Source organism: Hyperoodon ampullatus, assembly GCF_949752795.1.
Source record: "Hyperoodon ampullatus genome assembly, chromosome: 19".
NCBI classification, from domain to species: Eukaryota; Metazoa; Chordata; class Mammalia; order Artiodactyla; family Ziphiidae; genus Hyperoodon; species Hyperoodon ampullatus.
Window position 1 is genome coordinate 26,701,911 of NC_136932.1, and position 21,845 is coordinate 26,723,755.

The 21,845-nt window shown below is 52.5% G+C and overlaps 1 protein-coding gene and 1 pseudogene across 2 annotated transcripts; both read right to left on the reverse strand.

Annotated features, from left to right (window-relative positions):
* Positions 1-6,354: 6,354 nt before the first annotated feature.
* On the reverse strand, positions 6,355-12,431 carry LOC307067898 (uncharacterized protein SPEM2-like; annotated as a pseudogene). The gene is made up of 7 exons: positions 12,414-12,431; positions 12,177-12,329; positions 11,957-12,014; positions 10,505-11,823; positions 9,169-9,374; positions 8,797-8,892; positions 6,355-6,651 (listed from the first exon to the last, which is right to left on the reverse strand). The product of its transcript is annotated as an uncharacterized protein SPEM2-like (transcript).
* Positions 12,432-13,841: 1,410 nt separating this feature from the next.
* Positions 13,842-20,704, reverse strand: LOC307068465 (acetylcholine receptor subunit beta-like; the record flags this gene model as incomplete). The annotated part of the gene is made up of 9 exons (XM_079726340.1): positions 13,842-13,955; positions 14,261-14,423; positions 14,763-14,944; positions 15,439-15,662; positions 18,617-18,826; positions 19,284-19,431; positions 19,797-19,905; positions 20,010-20,119; positions 20,678-20,704. The coding sequence occupies 9 exons, from the start codon at positions 20,702-20,704 to the stop codon at positions 13,842-13,844; spliced, it is 1,287 nt and encodes a 428-aa protein (XP_079582466.1).
* Between the last annotated feature and the right edge of the window lie 1,141 nt (positions 20,705-21,845).

Here is a 21,845-nt window from a genome sequence, read left to right on the forward strand (position 1 = left end):
TCTTGAGCCCTTATAGATGTGAGGGGTTTGCACAAGGCCTGGGTTCTTATGGACACCAGATTCCTGGCAAAGGACTGAGCTCTTGTTGATTGCAGAGTCTTGGGCAATGTATGGACTCTTCTGTGGCCCAGAGTCTTGGGTAAAGTCTGGACTCCCAGAGACTCCTGAATCTTGGGCATTACCTGTAATCTTGTCGCATCCAGAATCTTGAGAAGGGTGTGGGCTATTATGGAAGCCTGTTTTTTGGGAGAGCGCTTGACTTTTATAGAGTACAGTCCCTTGGTTTCTCTCAAGATTCCTATAGACTCCAGAATCGTGCATGAAGCCTGAGCTCCTATTAATGTAAGAAGTTTGGAGAAATGATGTGTTCTTGCAGAGACCAGAGAGTTGCGTGAGATATGGGCTTTTAAAGAAACGTCCATGTAGAGTAGAACCTAAGATCTTCTGGGAGCCAGAATCTTGGGTAATGACTGGATTCTTCTGAAGTTCAGAGTCTTGGGAAAGGCTTCGATTCTTGCAGAGGTAAGGGTCTTGGGTAAGGGCTGGAAGCTTGTGGAGGCCTGGATCTTGAGCAAGGCCTTGGTTCTTGGGGAGGCCTGCGTCTCGGGTAAGGCCTGGGTTCTTGTGGAGGCCTGGATTTGGGGTACGTCCTGGTTTTCTGAAACTCTACAGTCTTTTGAATGGCCTCGGGTCCTTTGGAGGATAGAGCCTTGCTTGAGGCCTAGACTCTCATGAAGTTCAGGGGCTGGTTTTTGGTTCGGGAAGTAGCGGATAACTGGGGTGGGATGGGAACCTGGGGAGAGAGGACAGAGTGAGGAGACTAGGAGGTTGGGGGAAAGGTGGGGGTTCGTATTAAGTTGGAGCGCTTCTGTTGGTTGCTGTTTTGATGAAGGACAAAGGATCTGGTAGAAACAAGAGGCAGAGAAAGAGTGCATTTGGGAGACATGGTGCATGGTGAGCTCTGGGCACTGGTCAGAGAATGGAAGCAAGGTTGAGAAAGTTCAGCATGTTGGAGTACACCAAGAATTAGGGGTAGACTGGGGTCTGGGGATCCGTGTTTCTCTTCTCAGACCTGCAAGGATGGAAGCTACAGTAAGGGAAGGTCTTGGACTGTACAAATTTGTCTTTGGCACCATTTGAGATCTTCCATTCCATATTCCCCAACTCCACGTAACCCAATATGGATCCTGTGGAGGGCTTGGCACTGTCCCCACCTCATTTCTTCAGTGTTTGCTCAGCTGTACCAGAGCTCACCAGACCATGCCCCTCTTGGGGCCTGGAGAGGGTACCCAAGTCATTTCTGGAGTACCCAGAGTTCTGAGGGGGACACACATGGAATAAGTTCTGCTTAACCCTGTGGGCACCGTAGACCACATGGCCGGAGGAGCTGCCTTGGCTGAAGGCAGACAAGTTAGAGGGAATAGAATCTAGGATGGCGGTGGGGTGGTGGAAGGGACTGGAGTGGTCGTTAGGGCCATGACCAGTGCTGGGACAGAGGTTGTGGCAGAGTTTGTTACAGGTGCTAGTGTAGGGGCTAGGGCAGGAGTAGTTGCAGGGTCAGAAGTTGGGGGAGGGACTGGGGCACAAGTTGTGGGACGGGCCAGAGTGTTGGCATGAGTATAGGTCAGACGAGCATAGGTCAGGGTGCAGAGAGAATTGTGACCCAGGGACTGGGCTGAGGCATGTTGAGGGGGCCTGGGCTTGGACCTGGGTTGGGGTATGGGCTGTGGTATGCTCAGGGTCATGGAAATGGACAGGGCCGTGCTGAGGGCTGAGGGTTCGGAGGGGGTCTGGGCCTGGGGGATGGTGTGCGCAGGGGGCTGGAATGTGGAGCAAGTCTGGGCCTGAGCTGGAGCGTGCTCAGAGGAGTAGGTGGAGAAGAAGGTCTGAGCTTTGGCAGGAGTGTTCCCAGTGGGGTGAACTAGGCAGAAGGCCTGGGCCTTGGAGGAAGTGTGCTCATGGGCGTGGCCTCGGGAACAAGTCTCGGCCTGGGGTGGGGGGCTTGTGCTCAGGGGCATGGGCTGAGGAGAAAATCTGGGCCTTGGCAGGAGAATGCGCCGGGAGCTGAAATGGGGTTCAGGTCTGGGCCCGGGCTGGGGCCTGGGCTGGGTCATAGTCTGGGGTCTTAGTCTTGCTCTCTTGGGGCAGGCAGAGTGGAACCACGTCCACCTTGCTCATCCTGCGGAGCTTGGAAGATGTCTCTTACCTGCAGTTAAAGGTGGCTTGGGACTTTAAGGCTGTGACCAGAGGGGCCTCCCCAGCTCGCACTACCCCCTCCTTCCACAGTCCCCGTGGAGCCTCCATGGAAGCCCAAGCCCACCCACACTGAGGCGGCATCCAGCAGCACTTAGAGGCCTTCTCATCATTTTGTCTGGTATCCAGGAGTCAAGGTGGTTTGGGTGCCCGAGCAGGAAGCTTGGGCGATGGCGGAAGCGGGGAGGAACTCTTGAGCACAGGTTCTTGGGATCCATGGAGCAGCACATGCACATGCGATGGCTGCCTACACAGCTGTCTTGCTTGTCTGCGGGGAAAGGCGAGATGGGACCGGGACAGGCCCACATCCCCTTAGCACACGCTGGTGTCCACTCACCTTTGGGGAAAATATGATTGAAAAGTGCCCACAAGGGCCCCTTCAGATGCCTCCATAGCTGAAGAAAGCAGGGGACGGGGGAGGCCGGGAGCAGCGTGAGCCCTGGAATCCAACCCTTGCCCGGCCACACCCCAGCAGCCCTCCCACCTCAGCCCCTTCAAGACCCTAGGGCTCCCCCAACACCACTGCCCAGATCCTGCCCTGACCAGAGTCACCACGTTGACCTAAGGAAAGAGAAGGGATCGTAAAAGGCGTGATCCAGAGCTGGGGCAGGGTGAGGCGGAGCTGAGAGCTGCAAGTTCCCGAAGGCTGGGATGGTTACTTACCAAGCAAAGTCCTTGGCCTGGAGGAGATCTGGTCCTGGCTTGGGACCTTCACTCCAGCTCGCCTGCACACCCAGCTCCTGGATCAGCTGGGTTAGTTCTTGCTGCTGTGCCCCAGAGCAGAAGTCGATGTCCGTGAGCGGCCGGGCAGGGGCTGGGCGCGGTGGGCCCCACCAGGGAGCACTCCCCCACACCGCAGAAACCATACGGCTCTGTCGTTTTGGAGCTAGGAAATACACAGAGGGGAGGAAGCCCAGACGGGCCGTTCCTTTTGCTGTGGAAAACTGGCCCCCATTCTTTGCTCTTCCAGAGGCCAGGAGGGTTCGCAAGACACAGTGCGCCAATGGGTCTGCAGACGAAGGGCCCTATATTTAGTCTTGAAAGCGAACAAATAGATACCTCCTCCGTCCTTGCCCTTTCCTCATGTGCTGGTCCCCGTCCCCATGGAACGGTTCACCTGACTCAGCAGGTAGAAAGTAGCTGTTTGGCCCCTCTGAAGGAATGCAATAGCCTCCTTCGCTGCCCCTTGCCTACGTCCCCTTACCTGTTTTTCAGAAGAGGGTAGTGGTTTGCGGCTTCCCTCTTAGTGTTAGCTACAAAGGCTGGGAAGTGAATGGAGAGGAAGATTCAACAGGTAACTTCTTCCTGCTGCCGGCAAGGCCACGCCCCTAAATTATAACCACGCCTCTTTTGGGAGACTGTCGGGGTGGTTCCGGACCAGCCCGGCCTCCACTCAGAGTTCAGTCACTCCTTTCGCTCTGCGGAGATCTCGCGGCTATCCTGTGAGTTGTAGTTTGTCTTCAAAGCTACCAGGGCGTTGGGGCCACGCACCCACATCCTTTCCCGTTCCCTTGAAGTAGTGCCTGATGGAAGTTGTAGCTTCTATAGAGATAAACTATTCTGTGTCTTTACAAGGTCAGGTCAACCGCACAAACACTCCTTGGGTTTAGAACAGAGGCCTAATAGGACGGATCTGAATAACAATAATGAGGGGCATACACTAGGGCATGCGGAGAAATAGGGGACTCTACATCTCACTTGGGAGTAGAGGCGCCCTGGTCATTTTAATCTAGAAGGGTTCTTGCGTGCAATTACAACTTCAGATAGAGATGAGACTGCAAGCCTAGAAAGGTTGCACATGACTTGCCCAAGGTCGGAGCTGAGCCAGAGAGGTGTTGGAAATGGGCTCTCCAGCTGGGACGTATCTCCTTGGAATCGGTGGTGGTAACGTTAGACAAGAACATGCCGATAGTGTGCATGTAGTGACCCAGGGATGGACATCTGACTCAGGGAAGGGACATATTAGTGTTGCCCACCTCAGACACACAAGTGGTGGCAGGGAAAACACTTTGGAATGTCGCAGCTTATGTGTGTATACAGAAGAGTTATCAGGACTGAAAATCAAGTCCAGAGGAAACCCCAGCTGGGCTAGGGCAGGACAATGAAAAATTATCAGGGGAAGGAAATGGCTTTCAGCAAACAGTGCTATCGTGGACACAGCTTAAGTCCAGGATGAAACTAGGAGCCAGAATAATAGGACAGAAAGATAGGACACCAGAGACACGCTCACAGATTAGACCAATGCATACTGGACCAGGAATTCTTACATTCCTTTTCCCCAGGGTTCTGTCTCCACAGTGAACTAGGCCTAAGTCCATGAGCAAGAAAATTAAGTGCAGACACCTCGAAAAAATTAGAGGCCTATGAAGGAGGGGACCCTCAGAATCCAGGCCTCAATTTGGGGAGCCTAAAACACAAGGTTTCCTACTCACTGACAAAGAGAGGTCTTCTCCCTCAGTAACCAAGAGCCCCAAACACAGCCCAGCATGTGGGGGCAAGTTTCCATACATGTGGTCGTGACTCAAGAGACCAGATGAGGAAAACTGAAGCCTGGGCTCTTTCTCACAGTCTGGGGAAATCAGGCATTGGGCATCCATCCCTACATGTTACCTCCTCCCCAGAGGGTGGCTTCTGAGCCACCCTAAAAAGAACTAAGTTCTCTGCCCTCTGGGGGAGCTTTAAGATGCTGGGGGTGGGTGACAGGGAAAGGCAAATTGCTCTAAACTCTAAAGCACTGCTCTGCAATAGCATTTTCCATGATGATGGAAATGTTCTAAATCTGTGCCGTCCAATACAGTAGCCGCTAGCCCCACGTGGCTACTGAGCACTTAGAAGATCATGGCAGTGAGGAACAGAATTTTTTTTCTGGCCAATCCATGAAGCTTGCGGGGTCTGAGTTCCCTGACCAGGGATTGAAAACCAGCCACAGCAGTGAAAGCACCAAGTCCCAACAACTGCACCGCCAGGGAACAGAATTGGATGTCAGGGAAATTCTGTTCCCTGAGGAAGAGAATTTTTAACTTTTTAACTTAATTTTTAATAGAATTAATTTTCCTTAATTTTAACTAACTTACATTCTAATAGGCCTTTGGCTAGTGGCTACTGTAATTGACAGTGCAGTTCTAGGGCCTTGGGGATAACGGATTTAGCTAGACAGCGATGGAGGGAAAGCAGGGATAGTTTCGGTCCTCATCAGGCCCTGTGGGATGGGGCTGGGGTGGATGTCTTCAAAGACCCACAGAACAATTCTCTTGTCTCTTTATTCCTCATGCTTATCTGTCACCTCTTTTTCTAAGTTTCTCATCACACACTGATATCCCCACTCCTTGATGGTCTCTGGTGAGTTGTTGGATGTTGGAAGCCATCCTGGAGCCATTGCACCATGACAAAGTCATGAAGCAACGGAAGGCGAAACTGCAAGGCAGCGGCGTGCCAGGAAGGTGGACTACAGCTCTGTTGTTATGTTTTATGATAATAAATTTAAATATAGGGGCAATTTTGGGGGGATGTTGCTCCACGTGAAAGAAAAATTTCTCTAGGACTCCCCCTCCTGAAACTACCACAGAATGGGAAGTACCCACTAAAGCCCCGGGGAAATGGGTAAAGAAATAAGAGCCTGGAACTAAGGGGATGTTTTCATGAAAAACACCCTCGAGTATGGAGTTATGGCCATGGGCCGAAGTTCCTGATGATATAGAAATTTATGGTTCTATTATAAACGAAGATTAATTATAGAAAAGCAAATGCTTAGAGCAGAATTGGTTGCTAGGATAGGGAGAAAACACTGTCTCAGTTCAAGGAAACAACGAGAAAGGGCATGCAGGGTACATTGTAAATATTTTCATGGAACCATTGTAAAAGGTTGAAATATTTTAATAGGACATCTAGAAACTAGGGGATATTTTTTTTAAAAAAATCTTTATAGAACATTTTGAGGTTTGATTGTGCTAAGATTGTTTGGTCACGTACCTGGTAAAGTAATCAACTACAATATATAAACCTGTGATTGTAAACAATAAAGAAGAGAGAGAAACATGCAATGCTGATTCTTTAAGAAGTGTGATAGATTTATTTCCTTCCCCGATGCTACCCATCCCTCGGTTATCCCCGGACTCGCTGGAGCTTGACTCCGGCAGTTGGAAGTCTCTCGGTGAAGGCACCTGGGAGACAGAGCTTTGCACTTGTCCCTGCCCGCTGTCTCCGGCGGGCGTCAAAGACCACACACCCTAGCCGGATGCCTGAACCAGGACAGTAGGGCTTCCAGCTGGTTTCTGGAGGCATAGACATCTGGCGATAGTTCTGGCAGGCTGGAGGAACTGTATCAATGGGGTGGTACACACAGTCTTGGCTGCCTTTTCGCTGCGAGGAGGTTAGCAGGTCATTGTAGGCCCCCTGAGCCTTGGCAGAGCAGGAGTTGTGACTGGGTGGGACAGAAGTCCATGGTATGTGCTGCCCTGCATCCTCCTTTCGAGGAACTGCCTCAGATATAAATGACTTTTGGGTCTGATGTGGGCCCAAAACTTGGACAGAGTCAGTTCCTAGAGGTTTCTTGTGAAGGCCAGGGTTTGGGATAAGGCCTGAGTTGTTATGGAGGCCTGGTCTCTTGGGTAAGCCAGAGTCTTGAGTAAGGGCTGGACCCTTATGGGGGCCAGGATCTCGATTAATTCCTGAGTTCTTTTGGAACTTAGGGTCACGGGTATGATCTGAGCTCCTGTAAATTCCAGCATCTTGGGTAAGGCCACATCTCCTTTTGACTTCAGTGGCTTGGGTAAGGCCTGGATTCTTATGGAGGTCAGAATCTTGAGTAAGGCCTTGGCTCCTGCAGACTCCAGAATCTTGGGTCAGACCTGGATTCTTGTAGTCTCCTGAGTCTTGGGTAAGGCTTGAGCCCTTATGGAGGCGAGGGGTTTGCACAAGGGCTGGGCTCTTATGGAGACCAGATTCCTGGCAAAGGACTGAGCTCTTGTTGACTGCAGAGTCTTGGGCAAGGTATGGACTCTTCTGTGGCCCAGAATCTTGGGTAAAGTCTGGACTCCTAGAGACTCCTGAATCTTGGGCATTACCTGTACTCTTGTCACATCCAGAATCTTGAAAAGGGTGTGGGCTATTATGGAAGTGAGTTTGTTGAGAAAGCCCTCGACTTTTATTGAGTACAGGCTCTTGGTTTTGTTCTAGATTCCTATAGACTCCAGAATCATGCATAAAGGCTGAGCTCCTCTGAATGTAAGAACTTTGGAGAAATGATGTGTTCTTGTGGAGGTCAGAGGGTTGGGTGATGTATGGCCTTATAAAGAAACGTCCATGTAGAGTAGAACCTAAGATCTGCTGGGAGCCAGACCCTTGCGTAATGACTGGCTTCTTGTGAAGGTCAGAATCTTGGGAAAGGCTTGGATTCTTGCAGAGGTAAGGATGTTCGTTAAGGACCCGAAGATCCTGGAGGACTGGATCTTGAACAAGGCCTGGGTTCTTGGGGAGGCCTGTGTCTCCGGTAAGGCCTGGGGTCCTTTGGAGGACAGAGCCTTGGTTGAGACCTAGACTCCCATGAAGTTCAGGAGGTTGGGGCTAGTTTTGGGTTTGGGAAGTAGTGGATAACTGGGGAGGGATGGGGCCCTGGGGAGAGAGGACAGACTGAGGAGACTTGGAGGTTGGGGGAAAGGTGGGGGTTTGTATTAAGGTGGAGGGCTTCTGGTGGTTGCTGTGTTGATGAAGGACAAAGGATCTGGGAGAATCAAGAAGCAGAGAAAGAGTGCATGGGGGAGGCATGGTGCATGGTGAGCTCTGGGCACTGGTCACAGAATGGAAGCAAGGTTGAGAAGGTGCAGCATCCTTGGAGTACACCAGGAATTGGGGGTAGACTGGAGTCTGGGGATCCCTGTTTCTCTTCTCAGACCGGCAAGGGTGGAAGCTATAGTAAGTGAAGGTCTTGGATTGTACAAATTTGTCTGTGGCATCATTTGAGATCTTCCATTCCATATTCCCCAACTCCATGTAACCCAATATGGGTCCTGTGGAGGGCTTGGCATTGTCCCCACTACATTGCTTCAGTGTTTGCTCAGCTGTACCAGAGCTCACCAGACCATGCCCCTCTTGGGGCCTGGAGAGGGTACCCAAGTCATTTCTGGAGTACCCAGAGTTCTGAGGGGGACACACATGGAATAAGTTCTGCTTTACGCTGCGGGCATCGTAGACCACATGGCCAGAGGAGAGGCCTTGCCTGAAGTCAGACAAGGTAGAGGGAATAGAATCTAGGATGGGGGTAGGGGTGGTGGAAGGGACTGGAGTGGTCGTCAGGGCCATGACCAGTGCTGGGACGGAGGTTGTGGCAGAGATCGGGACAGGGGCTTGTGTAGGGGCTAGGGCAGGAGTAGTGGCAGGGGCAGAAGTTTGGGGAGGGACCACAGTGTTGGCATGGGTATAGGTCAGATGAGCATGGTTCAGGGTGCAGAGAGATGTATGAACCAGGGACTGGGCTGAGGCATGTGAGGGGGCCTGGGCTTGGGTCTGGGCTGGGGTATGGGCTGAGGTGTGCTCAGGGCCATGGACCTGGGCGGGGCTGTGCTCAGGGGTGAGGGCTGGGGAGCGGGTCTTGGCTTGGGGGGTAGTGTGCTCAGGGGGGTGCTTGTAGGAGAAGGTCTGGGCCTTGGCAGGAGAATGTGCAGGGAGCTGAACTGGGGGGCAGGTCTGGGCCCGGGCTGGGGCCTGGGCTGGCTCATAGTCTGGGGTCTTAGTCTTGCTCTCTTGGGGCAGGCGGAGTGGAACCACGTCCACCTTGCTTCTCCTGCGGAGCTTGGAAGATGTCTCTTACCTGGAGTTAAAGGTGTCTTGGGACTTTAAGGCTGTGACCGGAGGGGCGTCCCCAGCTCCCACTACCCCCTACTTCCACAGTCCCCGTGGAGCCTCCGTGGAAGCCCAAACCCGTCCACACTGAGGCGGCATCCAGCAGCACTTAGAAGCCGTCTCATCATCTGTTTCTGGTATCCAGGAGTCAAGGTGGTTTGGGTGCCCGAGCAGGAAGCTCGGGTGATGGCGGAAGCGGGGAGGAACTCTTGAGCGTATGTTCCTGGGATCCACGGAGCAGCGCATGCACATGCGATGGCTGCCTACACAGCTGTCTTGCTTGTCTGTGGGGAAAGGCGGGATTGGACAGGGCCTGGGTTCCTGAGGGGCTGAGAATCAAGGCAGCGATTGAAGAAAGGGGACAGGCCCACATACCCTGAGCCCACCCTGGCGCCCACTTACCTTTGGGGAAAATACAGTTGAAACCTGCCCGCAAGAATCTCTTCAGATGCATCCAGAGCTGAGGGAAGCAAGGGAGGGTGGAGGCCGGGATCAGGGTGAGCCCTGAAATCCAACACTTGTCCGGCCACAGCGCAGCAGCCCACCCATTTCAGCCCCTTCAAGACCCCAGGGCTCCCCCAACCCCACTGCCCAGATCCTGCCCTCACCAGAGTCACCACATTGATTCACACACTGAGCAAGATGAAGCTTACCAGGATCAGAAGAATTGAGTCTCGTAGGTCCTGCGATTTCCTGGGGGTGGTGCCAGAGCACGGCTTGGGTAGGTAATGGGTTTACTCAGCCATGGCCTGGTGTCTCAGGACTGCCTGGGTCCCCTGGTCTCCATATATATACAGGGAGCCAGACTGGGTCATAATGGGGCAGGTGGTGGTGTCACAGTGAAGGAGGGGGATGAAAAGGAGGGCCCAGTATGGCATTCCCTGGTTACCAGGGTCAGGTAAGCTGAGCCTGGACAGTCAAACAGGGCCCGGAGGCCGGCTCACCTCCCCTCGAGCAGTCAGTCATTTGCTCACCGCCCGCTGATTCACTTGTTCAAATGACACATTCCATCTCTTGGCCCCTCCTGAGACTAGGAAGACCTTGGCCTCAGAGACCTGCTGAAGGCCTGGCTGGAGTCCAGAGCCTCAGCCTTCTTCATGCCCTTCACTGGCTGTGGAGCTGGACCTGCCCAGATTTGGAACCTCCCAGTTTGGAAGCAGAATCTTGTATCAGGCTCTTTGGGGACAGGGACAGCTGAGACACAGAGGAGGTGCCCAGAGACCAGTGGTTTGGAGTCTGCAGCTGCAGATCTACTTAGTGCATGGTATCGGACCAGGAGGGGCCTGCTGGCAGGGCTGTGGCCACTAAACCAAGGGGACCCTCAGGCCAAGAAGGGGACACTGGCTTCTTATTGCAGGAAGCCAAGGGCAGGGACCCAAGCTGGCAGAAGGAGTGGTGCTTCCAAGCCACAGACCGCCAATGTTTTCTGGACCCTGGCGCTCTTTATTCCTCTCTCCATGCCATGCTGCCCCCCACCCGCCCCCATTAGCTGTTGGCCAGTTCATTTTCCCAGCCTGGCTTCCATGCAGGGAGGGCCTCAAGGCCGAGGTGGAAGGTAGCAGCGAGTTGGCCCGCACTTGGCTTCCTGCACTTGCCACTTCAGCTCCAGTCTGTCATATACCCGGTAGTTGGCATTGTCCCACGGGTTCCAGCTGAGTGGCATGAAGGTGGGCAGGGGTGGAGGGTGTTCGGTAGCCTGGACGTCGGGCAGAGTCTGGGAGGGGCGGAGGAGCAGCGCTGAGCTGGGATCCGAGGCCCGCTGGTAGAGGCCTCGGCCAGCACCGTGAGGGAGGCGGAGGTGGCCAGAGGGCGCCTCACAGGCAGCATCTCTGCCCATTCGGCCTGCGGTGCCGCATCTCGTGGGGATCCAGGGAGTAGTTCAAGTGTCCCGTGGAGGGGCGCGGGCTGCGGTTGCGCTGGCTGTGAGCACAGCTGGGGAGGCTCCGTCCGTGGGCCGGGGGGGAGTTGCGCTGCCCGAGGCACCGAGGCACCAGGGCGGATGGAGGCTCAGAGCCCTCCAGACCACGCCACTGCTGATCCCAGGAGACATACGGGAGATGGCCCCTTGTGGGGTAAGTGCTGTGCCCCCCAGGGACCCATGAGGATTAGGGGGCAGCCATCAGGGAAGTGGTGGAGACGAGGTCCACTGGTCAGTGTCCACGTGGCCCTAGATGCGGGATGGTGAGCAGGGGGCCCCGAAGGACTGAAGCCTTAGCTCAGACTTGGCCTCCACATGCTTGGGCATGCGGTGCAGCTCGGGCGACAGGTAGAGACAGGGTGGTGGCAGGCTGGCCAGGATGCCACCCTGGCGGCCCCAGAGGCCCACGTTGGAGGGCAGGCCCATCTGCTGGTAGAGCCCTCCCCAGCACCCCCACGGGTACTTTGGTTGTGGGAAGGAAAGGTCGTCCTCCTCCTCCAGACAGAAGTCCGGGTCCTCCCAATCAAAGGAGGGCATCAGCCGCAGCTGTGACATCCCGTGGCTGTGATGCGGCCTACGGAAGCCTGAGCGGCTGTAGGGGAATTGTCTGCGGATCTTCGGCCTCCGCTGGTGGGTGCAGGGGCGGCAGCTGCAGCTGCAGCTACAGTTGAGGAGATGATGGTAGGAGGACGAGGAGTAGCTAGTTGGCCGGGCCATTCTCACTTCCACAGAGTCCAGGGTGCAGTGGACGTGGATGTCTTTGGGCTTGGCTGGAGGCTGTTTGGGGGAACTTTCACAAGCCTGCGAGATTTCATCTGTGGGAAGCGAGAGTCCATGAGGGCAGGGCAACTGTCAGAAGAGTTCAAGGTTGGGAACCTGGGGACCTTGGTTTCTAGGGCCCTGGGAATGGCGGGGGTGGTGTGCCCCCTACCTGTCTTCTGTACTTACTTTTCTGATTAATCCAATACATGGCCTTGTCTAAGGCATTCTGGAGACCATGCCATATCTGGGGTGGGGTGGGGTGGGGTGGGTGAAAATGAAGGCCAGGCTCTATACCCTCACCCCCATTCCCAGCCAAGACCGTTGTTGCAGACGGAGGTGCAGTCTGCAGCTGGTTCCCACCCTCTGCCCTCTTCACCCCTACTGGTGGTCCCCAACCATCGCTGACCATAGTTGCCATGCTGATCCCAATGCTGACAAGAATGACAAGGCCCAGCAGCAGGAGTAGTTAGTCCTCCACATTCTGGGTACTTTCTTGGTATTGATGGCAGCACCCCAAGTTGTCATACCAGAGCCGGTTTTCCATGGTGGGGGGGGCGTCCTAGGGCCACCTGGACCGTGGGATGCCCCCTGCCCACCGGCCCTGACCCACAGTGAATTCATGCCAGGACCTGGGGACACCCACCAACAGGTGAGGGAGCATGGTCATAATGAGGCAGGTTGCAGGCAGTCACAATGCAGAGGTGCCCAATCTTTCATCCAATCAGCAGGCCCTTTATGTGGCCGTCTCTGCCCTCGGCTCCCACTACATGGAGCCTTGTCACCAGAGTTCAGTCTCTCCTTCTGTCTCCATGGGGCCTTGCTTAACTTGATTTGCAAGCAGGGTTGCTACAGATGAGAGACAGTCTTCATAGTGACTGGATCATGCATATAGCATTTCCTCCATTTCATTGTTCGAGACATTAGGGCAGCTTATGTAGCCTGTTGGGCTTCTTAGAACTAGCCTGTAGTTCTTTAAAAGTTTCAAGAGAAGCCAAAAATCCAAATTTCTCTGTGAAATATCCACATTTTAAAAGTAGCAAACCAGGGCTTCCCTGGTGGCGCAGTGGTTGAGAGTCCACCTGCCGATGCAGGGAACATGGGTTCGTGCCCCGGTCTGGGAAGATCCCACATGCCGCGGAGCGGCTGGGCCCGTGAGCCATGGCCGCTGAGCCTGCGCGTCCAGAGCCTGTGCTCCGCAATGGGAGAGGCCAAAACAGTGAGAGGCCCGCGTACCACAAGAAAAAAAAAAAAAAAAGTAGCAAACCAATTCAAATTTTAAACTCTGCTGGCCAACAACATGGGCCACACAAAACACACCAGTTTGTAACCTCTTATGTATACTGTATAATGCTTTTGTTCTCATCTTCTCATATGATCCTCAGACTAGGGAGCAGATACTATTATTCGCTTCATTTTACAGATGGAGAAACTGAGGCACAGAGCAGTTTAGTAGCTTGTCCAAAGTTTGAGCACCAAAGCTGGAACTTGAGGTTTTTACAGTGTGCTTTTTTATCCTCATTACAAATGCATCCTTTTAGAAAGAACCTTTTCTTATCCTAAAGATAATACATATTACAAAATACAATAAAGTACAGAAAGGTCAAAACAAAGAAAAAACGACCACTAGTCCCAACATGCAAACATAAGCACTATTACTTAGTGTATTTCCTTACAGAAAAAAAAATTTCCCTATTCATTCAGTCAGAGGTACCGGCTGTATAGGTTAAGATCTGTGCTAGGTGCTGGGGATATTACAGTGAACAGCCATAGTTCCTGCCCTCAGAAGGCTTACAATCTAGTGCTTGTTCTTTGTTCCATTCATTGCCAACCTAGATGTGAATATCCAATGGAGCTTCTTCAAGAAGCCAAAGAGTAAATAAGCGGATAGTGCATTTCACGTGTGCCCAAGACCCCCAGCCGCCCAGTCCCACTTGGGCTTCCTCCCTAGAAACGAAATGAGAGGATTGGACTCCTAGTGAAGGAGTTAAGATGCAGAAAGGGATAGGCCTTGAGAGTACTACCGAACTCTCAATTCAAGTGGCCGAGGACCTCGGTCTCGGCCCTCTCGTCCTCAAGGAAAGGGGTCGGGAGGGGGCAAGTGGTACGTGGCGTCCAGAAAGATGACGAGGGTCCACAGGAAGAGGCGGTCCACCACCATGGCCACAAACTGCCAGTCCTCCTTCAGCTGGGGGTAGGAAGAGGAAACTGTTCCTGAGCTCCAAACCCCCAGGGAAGGCGGCCCAAAGTCCCTGTACTGCACCCACGCCCTCCAACCACGGCTTTGAGACAAGGGCGGGCCCGCAGAATAGCAGAGAGCGAAACTGCGGGCGACGGATGTGAGTAAAGAACAAGTGGGAAGCCAGGGGGCGGGACCAAGTGAGGCAAACTTCCAATCAGAAAAAGAAATCGAGTTCTGGGGGCGGAGCCTAAGTTTGCCAGTGGAGCCAAGGCCGCCCAGGCCTTGCCTTAGCCCACCCTCTTTGGAGTCACAGCTTCGTGGTCCTCCTGTTCCCACAGCTGTTGAGCGGTGTAGCTGATTGAAGAAACAACCTCCCGTAGGTCGGGAGGCAGGCACACAGCCCGGCTTGGACCATCGATAAATGGCCGCAGGTCCGGGGAAGACAGTTCAGGCTGGAACGTGGAAGAGGCGAGTCTGTTTGGCCACGACCGGGGCACAAAGACGGCCTGCGTGGGTGCTCTAGGCCCCGCCCCAACTCCCTCCTCCAACGCCCATCCAGGTTTCCAAACGTGAGAGAGCCCTTCAGGTTCTCTTCAACAGCGGCGACCTCTCTAGCCTTCCGCAATTCCTCCTATTCCCTTACGCTTTAGTTCCCACCTCCCCGCAAAGTGGGCAACAGAAGGAGGACTACAACTCCCATGATGCTCAACCACGACATCCTCTGAGAGCTTAGGACGCCTGCCTCCGCACAGTCTTCTGGGAACTGTAGTTCGCCCTCTCCCTTCTACGTGGGCCATGGGGAGTAGATACTACCTGTTGGGTTTGGGGAAGAGAAAATCATGTGGTGGCTTGCGGATGAAATATTCATCTGTTCCCCGACCCCAGCCACTTCCTGGAGAATCCCTGAGAGGTATAGGAGGTGGCTCCGGTATCTGGTCTCTCTCAGGTTTGGGTCTCTTCAGACCCAGATACGGAGGGAGTTTGTGGATAAAGATCTGCAGAGTAGAAGAAGAGGCGTGTTGGAGGGGGCTCTTATGCTTTCAGACCAGAAGGGAAGCCGCCAACCACCCCCACGGCACGTGCCCATTCCTGCTCATGCGTGCATGCATCCCACAGATGAAATGCAACTACACAGCCCAAGAGTCCTTAAGGGGGTTAGGAGGCATCCTGACTGGAAAGAAAAGTTCTGAGGGCTTCCACCCTGATAGTACCTAACCCTGAGAATGCTTCCTTGGGACCCACGATGGGCAGTATTGATGAAGAGAGTCTGGGATCTACGCAATGTTAATGATGGGAGGATAAAATTAATTGGGCAACATTTCAACACCCAAAGACCTTGGCACTTTGACGCTCTACCAGGAGTTGTAGTTCTCCCTCAGGTCTGTGAAAGGGAAGGTTGAAAGTTGGTGGGAGTGAGGAGCGATACCTGGACAAAAAGCCAAATACTAGGATTGAGAGTTAACACAGGTTGGAGAGGAGATCTTCTTACCTGACGGACCCAAAGGGGCATTTGGTGGGTGTGGGGTGAGCGATGGTGCAGGTTGAGGACTACGATGTTAAGGATGACTGAGAAGGTGACGAGGACCATGGTAAACATGAGGTATTTGATAATGACGGGGACAGACAGGGAGGTCTTAGGCACTTTGTCTGCCAGCAGCAGCAGGAACACAGTAAGGGTCAGCAGGGCAAAGATCGAGAGCCCCATCTGCTCTACTTGGGGGACAGAGGGGAAGGCGGAAGGATTAGGCTTTGCCAGAAAGCAATCTCCCTGGCATAATCAGTGACCGTGTTTCCAGCCCACTCAAGGACAGGCTTTTGGAAGGGCCAACTGCATGCAAATAACTCCTACATTTATACCTCCAACCTGGACTGATTCCCCTAAATTCCACACTTGTATCCACCTGCCTACTTAACCTCTCCATTTGGGTGTCCAATAGACATCTCGAACTTAACATGTCCAAAACTTAATTCCCTCACCACCGACTCCTCCCACTGTCTTCCTCAGTTCATAAATGACAACTCGATCTTTCCTGTGGCTCAGGCCAAATCCCTCGGAATCATTCTCAGCTCTCCTCTCTCTCATCCCATATGCAATCCATACCAAACCCTATTGGCTCTACCTTCAAAATATATCCTGAAACTGATGACTTATCCCATCTACCACTACCATCCTGGTACAAGCCACCATTACCTCAGATCTGAGTTATTATAAAGGCCTCCTCTTTGCTTCATCCTTTGCCCCCCTGCTGACTGTTCTCAACAGAGCAGCCGGATTGATCCCGTTAAAATGTAAATCAGATCATATCACTCCAGTGGTTTCCCATAGCCTTTAGCATAAAAGTCCTTACTGAAGTCTACAAGGCCTTCCCATTTGCTCTCTGACTACATCTCATACTGTTTTCTCTCTTGCTTACTTCTTTCAGTTATTACTTCATTGGTTATTTCTTGAATATGCAAGGCACACGCCCACCTCAGAGCCTTTGCATTCACTGTTAACTCCTCCTGGTAATTTCTTCCCCCACATATCTACCAGGGTCATTCTCTCACTTCCTTCAAGTCTTTGTTCAAATATTGATCAAACATTCCCTTTTTAGTGAGGCATTCACTGACCATCCTATTTTTAAATTGCAACCCCTGTGATAAACCATAGCGGAAAAGAATATGAAAAAAAAAAAAAAATATATATATATATATATATATACACACATATATATATATATATATAAATGAGTCACTTTGCTGTACAGCAGAAATGAAACACAACATTGTAAATCAACTATATTTCAACAAAATTGTTTAAATAAATAAATAAATTGCAACCCCTACCCCCATTCTCATCCTCCCCAAACCCTTTTCCTGTTTTTCCTTCTTAGGAATTGACCTCTCCTAATATACTATCTAAGACTACCCTGGTGGCACAGTGGTTAGAAATCTGCCTGCCAATGCAGGAGACACGGGTTTGAGTCCTGGTCCAGGAAGATCCCACATACCGCAGAGCAACTAAGCCCGTGCACCACAACTACTGAGCCTGTGCTCTAGAGCCCGTGAGCCGCAACTACTGAGCCCAGGTGCCACAACTACTGAAGCCCGTGCACCTAGATTCCGTGTTCCACAACAAGAGGAGCCACCGCAATGAGAAGCCCGTGCACTGCAACGAAAGTAGCCCCTGTTCACCACAACTAGAGAAAGCCCCCGCGCAGCAACAAAGACCCAATGCAGCCTAAATTAATTAATTAATTTAAAAAATAATAATATACTATCCAATGGGTTTATTTATTTTGTTTACTGACTGTCTGCCCCACTAGAACATAAACTCCACAAGGGCAGGGATTTTGTCTGTTTTATTCACTGATGCATTCCCAGTGCCTTGCACATTACAGATGTTTAACAAATATTGTTAAATGAATGAATGGACCAACCCCTGTAGCAGGAACTATATAGCAAATCGAAGGATCTGAAAATGAAACCTAGTATATAAGAATATGCCAGGTGGCTGGTTATTACTGTGGCATACAACAGGCACTGAAAACTTCATGGAAGGTATTGAAATAAATAACTATTATGGTCTGTTCTACTTGAGTCTTGTAATATTGGGTCCCAAGATTTGCCTTGCTCCAGGAAGAAGGAGAAGTTACATGTGGAAGTGTGTTCTAGAGATTCATCACTCTCCTTCCCTAGACTGAGAGAGGGCTTGATTACACAGAGAAGGAAAGAGTGTGTTTTCTGTTTGTTTTGTTTTGTTTTTCAGGCCACAGCAGTAAAAGCCCAGAATCCTAACCACTAGGCTACCAGGGAACTCCCAGGAAAGCATGTTTTGAATATGAGTGTTTAGGATATCAGTCTCTGAATCAGACTAGTACTAAGCAGGGTTGGAAGAGCAACACTGCCTCTCTCTGTGTAATGTCAGGTGAATGACTTCAACTCACTTAGCCTCTGTGAAACGGGAAGACAATTCAGTACTTACCTCACAGAGTTGTGAAGATTAGAACTGAGTTAATATATGTAACACATTGTTTGTATTATCTTATAGCAAGTGCTCAAAATTAGAAAAGACTATACCTACACTTACACAAAGCTTACAGAGTACCAGGCATAGTTCTATTAACTCCGTTAATCCTCAAAATAGTCCTATGGGGGAGGGACAACGACTGGCCTATTTCCAGATCAGGGCACTAAGAGATTAAGGAATTTGCCCAAGGTTACTCTGTTAGCATATTGTGCTGTCTCCCAGAGAAATGTTGGCTATTATTTCCAAGGGAGATAGGAGGTTAAGGGACTAGTAGGCGGCATTTGACAAGCGGGGGGGGGGTGGGGGTGGGGAGGATGCCAGGAATGGGGAAAGGGAAAGGAAGCGTTAGCTAAGCCTGGGAGTTTGTTGGTCAGAGGAGTGGCAGTTCCAAGGATGAGATCCTAGGACTCTGAAGGGAAGAGTTCAGAAGTTACTGGGTGCAGAGAAGTGAGCAGCAGAGGGGAGGTAGAGCTTGAGGTTGGAGGGGAAATCTGGATGCAGAGGCAAACGCTCTTCCTGAAAGGAAAACCTGGGTCAGACTGCTGAAGCACAGTTCATGAAGGCTTCAGTTGGCACGAAAACCTTCCCTGTATTATAGGCGAAGAGGAAGAACCTGAGCAATTGGTAAGAAGGAGTGCTGGGCCCCTTCCCCTCTTACCTGCATCTGGTGGCAGGTAGAAGACGAAGATGGTCAGAAGAGTGATGAGGATGCGTGGGGCAATGACGTTGACCAGGTAAAAGAGAGGCTTCCGGCGAATGATGAGGTAGAAGGTGACTTCTTCACGCCATCTTTCCCCCCCTCCCCTAGGATCCACTGGAGGCTGGATTAGCCGAGAAGGCTTGTGAATAATCTCCCATTGACCATTCTCGTGGGCGGGGGAGGGAGAAGAGAAGGTGACACAGATGTGGAACCTGTCTTTTTTGGTGCCAGATACGGCTGTTTTTTTTTTTTTTTTTTTTTGCCTCACTGCACCACTGCGCTGCTTGTGGGATCCTAGTTCCCCAACGAGGGATTGAACCCGGGCCCTCAGCAGTGAAAGTGTGGCGTCCTAACCACTGGACCGCCAGGGAATTCCCAGATATGGCTTTCTCTGCCACATCCTAGAGCAGGGGGGACTGATGTAATAAGGGGCTAGCTACGGTCCCTGGGCTGGACAGCCCATCTCTAATAAATCTGAGCAAGTCTCAATTTCCATAACCATAAAATATAGACAGTTACACCTATCTTGCTGAACCCACAGCGACTCACTGATGGAGTATATTTATCAGCCTGTTAGAAACTGGAAATCATAAAGCCCATGGACATGGGAGCCATGCCCACTCACCAATAAAGGTGCCTTCATGAATGTGCACTTCCTGCCGCTCCTGCCCATCGGGACCCAAGCCGGTCTGCAGACTGACTTCTGAGCTGTCATAGCTATAGGAACTGAACACCATGGTGCAGTTCTGCCAGTCAAAGGGGAAGTAGGTGACCGGGATGGAGTGGAGAGTCACTAGAGCTGCCAGAGAGCTGGTCAGGGCTGGGGGAGTTGGGGAGGTCACAGGGCAGACAGGGGTCAGAGGATATGGGGCACTAGGGAGATAGGGACCACCAGGGGAAGATCCCAGAGAAGTGGAGTCACAGAGGAATAAGAAGGTTATGCGGGGAAGTCATGGACAATGGAGGGGGGCGGTCACTGAGGAAGACTGGAAGTCAATGAAAGTGGACAGAGAAGACGAAACTCAAAGGAAAATCAGAAGCGTAAGAGAGACGTGAGGGTCATGGGGATAATGGAGGAGGGATATCCGAGTGAGGGTTCCTAGGAGCGCCTTGAGCTTCTCAGGTGGGGCCCGGACACCTGGATGCTGCAGCTGCTGCGATAGGTGCCCGGGGGCTGCCAGCGCACGGAGCCGTCGGAGGACACCACGATGCTGATGTCCAGAGCAACGTCAACATTTCCGTTGTTGCTGCAGGGAAAGAATCTTCTCATCTGGGATCAGGCCCCTCCCTCCGGAGGCCGCGCCCCTCCAGAGGCCCTGCCCCACCTCCCAGACTTTGGGAACATCCTTACTTGTTTAGGAGCACCACGTCTGGTAGCCACACGGATTCGGCAGTGATGCGGAGTGAAGTGATGCCCTCGTGCTCCTCAGAGTCCCAGCTCAGCCTGTCGTCAGTCCACTCCTAGGGAAGCAGAGGCTGAGGGGCCGTCTGGGGCTGGGGGCTGGAAGAAGTCTTGGGATGTGCGAAGGAAGCCCAGGCAGGGAATGCAAGGGAGGAGAGCCGCGCAGGCATGGTCTGTGGTTCCGGAGGCCGGGGCTCTGTTTAAGACTCCAGCTGCACTCTTTGGGACCCTATCAACTAATTTCCCCTTCTCTCTCATCGGGCCCCAATTTCTTTTTTCTGTAAAAACGAGGGGGTTGCACGCTAGCCTCTAAAACAGTGGTTTTCAAACTGCAGTTAACGACCCTTTTCATAGGTCCGGAATCAAATGAGTGGCCCCAAACCAGTGTTAAAAAATTTTTAGAATGAAAAATGCATGGAATGCAGCTCCCATAGTAAAGACAGGTATTGTTTCCTGAAGCTTCTGTTTCAGTTATAAATGTGTTTTCTGAGGTCGTGATGCAAAAAAAAAAAAAAAAAAAAAAAAAAAAAAAAAAAAATCTTACTGGGCGGGACATTCGAGGAAATTGTAAAGGCAGCGGGACGCCCGCCCTTTCCACCCTGCGGGGGTCTCCGTACCAGGTCTAAGGAGACCTTTGTGCTCATCTCCTCATCCTTCTCGTTCTAGAAGGGAAAAGTTTAAAGGGTAGATATGATGGCAGTGTAGAGAAATGAGGGGCTCGGTGGGTAAACTCTCCCTGGAAACTCCCCTCTTTTTCTGAGTCGCACCCTCTTCGGTTCAAGCCCCACCTCCTATAAACTGCGTTGGGTTAAGCTCCGCCTCTATCTCGTAAACGTCCTGCTGGCCATACAGCCAGCCAGTTCATTTATCTGTCCCAGCCCCAGCCGGAGTGAATCTCTGCCCGCTGTTGTTTATTGACCTTGTCCGGCACCAAGGTCCGCCCCAGCCTGTGACCCCGCCTCAAAGTCCGCTCTCTGGCCTGTCCATCGGCCCCAGCTCCACTTTGAGATCCGCCCACAGGCCCGTTCATCATCCTGCCCGGCTCAATCCTGGCCCGTCCAGCAGCCACGCCCACAGCTTGTCCATTGGTCCGATTTCAACCCAATCTCTACTAACGGCCCGTCAGTCACCCAGCCTGGCCTCGCCCCGGACCCCATCCCCAGTGGTCCCTGGGTACTGCCCTGCCTAAAGCCACGCACCCCAGCCGGCTCGTGGGCCAGACCTCAGCTCCCCGCGTGCGCCCTCACCAGGCTGATTAATTGCGCTAGGTTGAGACCAAGGCTGACCCCGAGACGGTCTCCCACCTCCCGCGCCGGCCTCACCGAGCTATCATAGCCCGAGAAAAGTTTCTCGCGGACTCGGCTGTCTGCCTCCGAGCCGCGGGCGCCTGGAGGAGGAGAGAACTGAGTGAAGCCCTGGTGCCCGGCCACGACCTCTGGCCCTGTCACTGTCCCTTTGAAGCCCAGACTTACCCGGGGCGAAAGGCGCCCCAACGACCCCAGCAGCAGCACCACCTGGGGTCATAGCCCGCCGCGTCGCTCAGTGAGTCCCCATGCGTGATCCGCCAGGACAGCAGCGCAAGGGAAGTGACGAGGCGCCCAGGAATGTGCACCTGTTATTGGGGGGCAGCCGCCAGCCTACCCGCCCCGCCCCTGGGACTTCATCCCTCCCCGAGCAACTGCCAAAGTCTGCTACCCACAGATGGCAGACAACACTTCAATTGTATAAATCGTCTTTAATTGAGAAAGCATGGAGTGGAGACTGGTCCCCCGGGAGCAGAGCCTT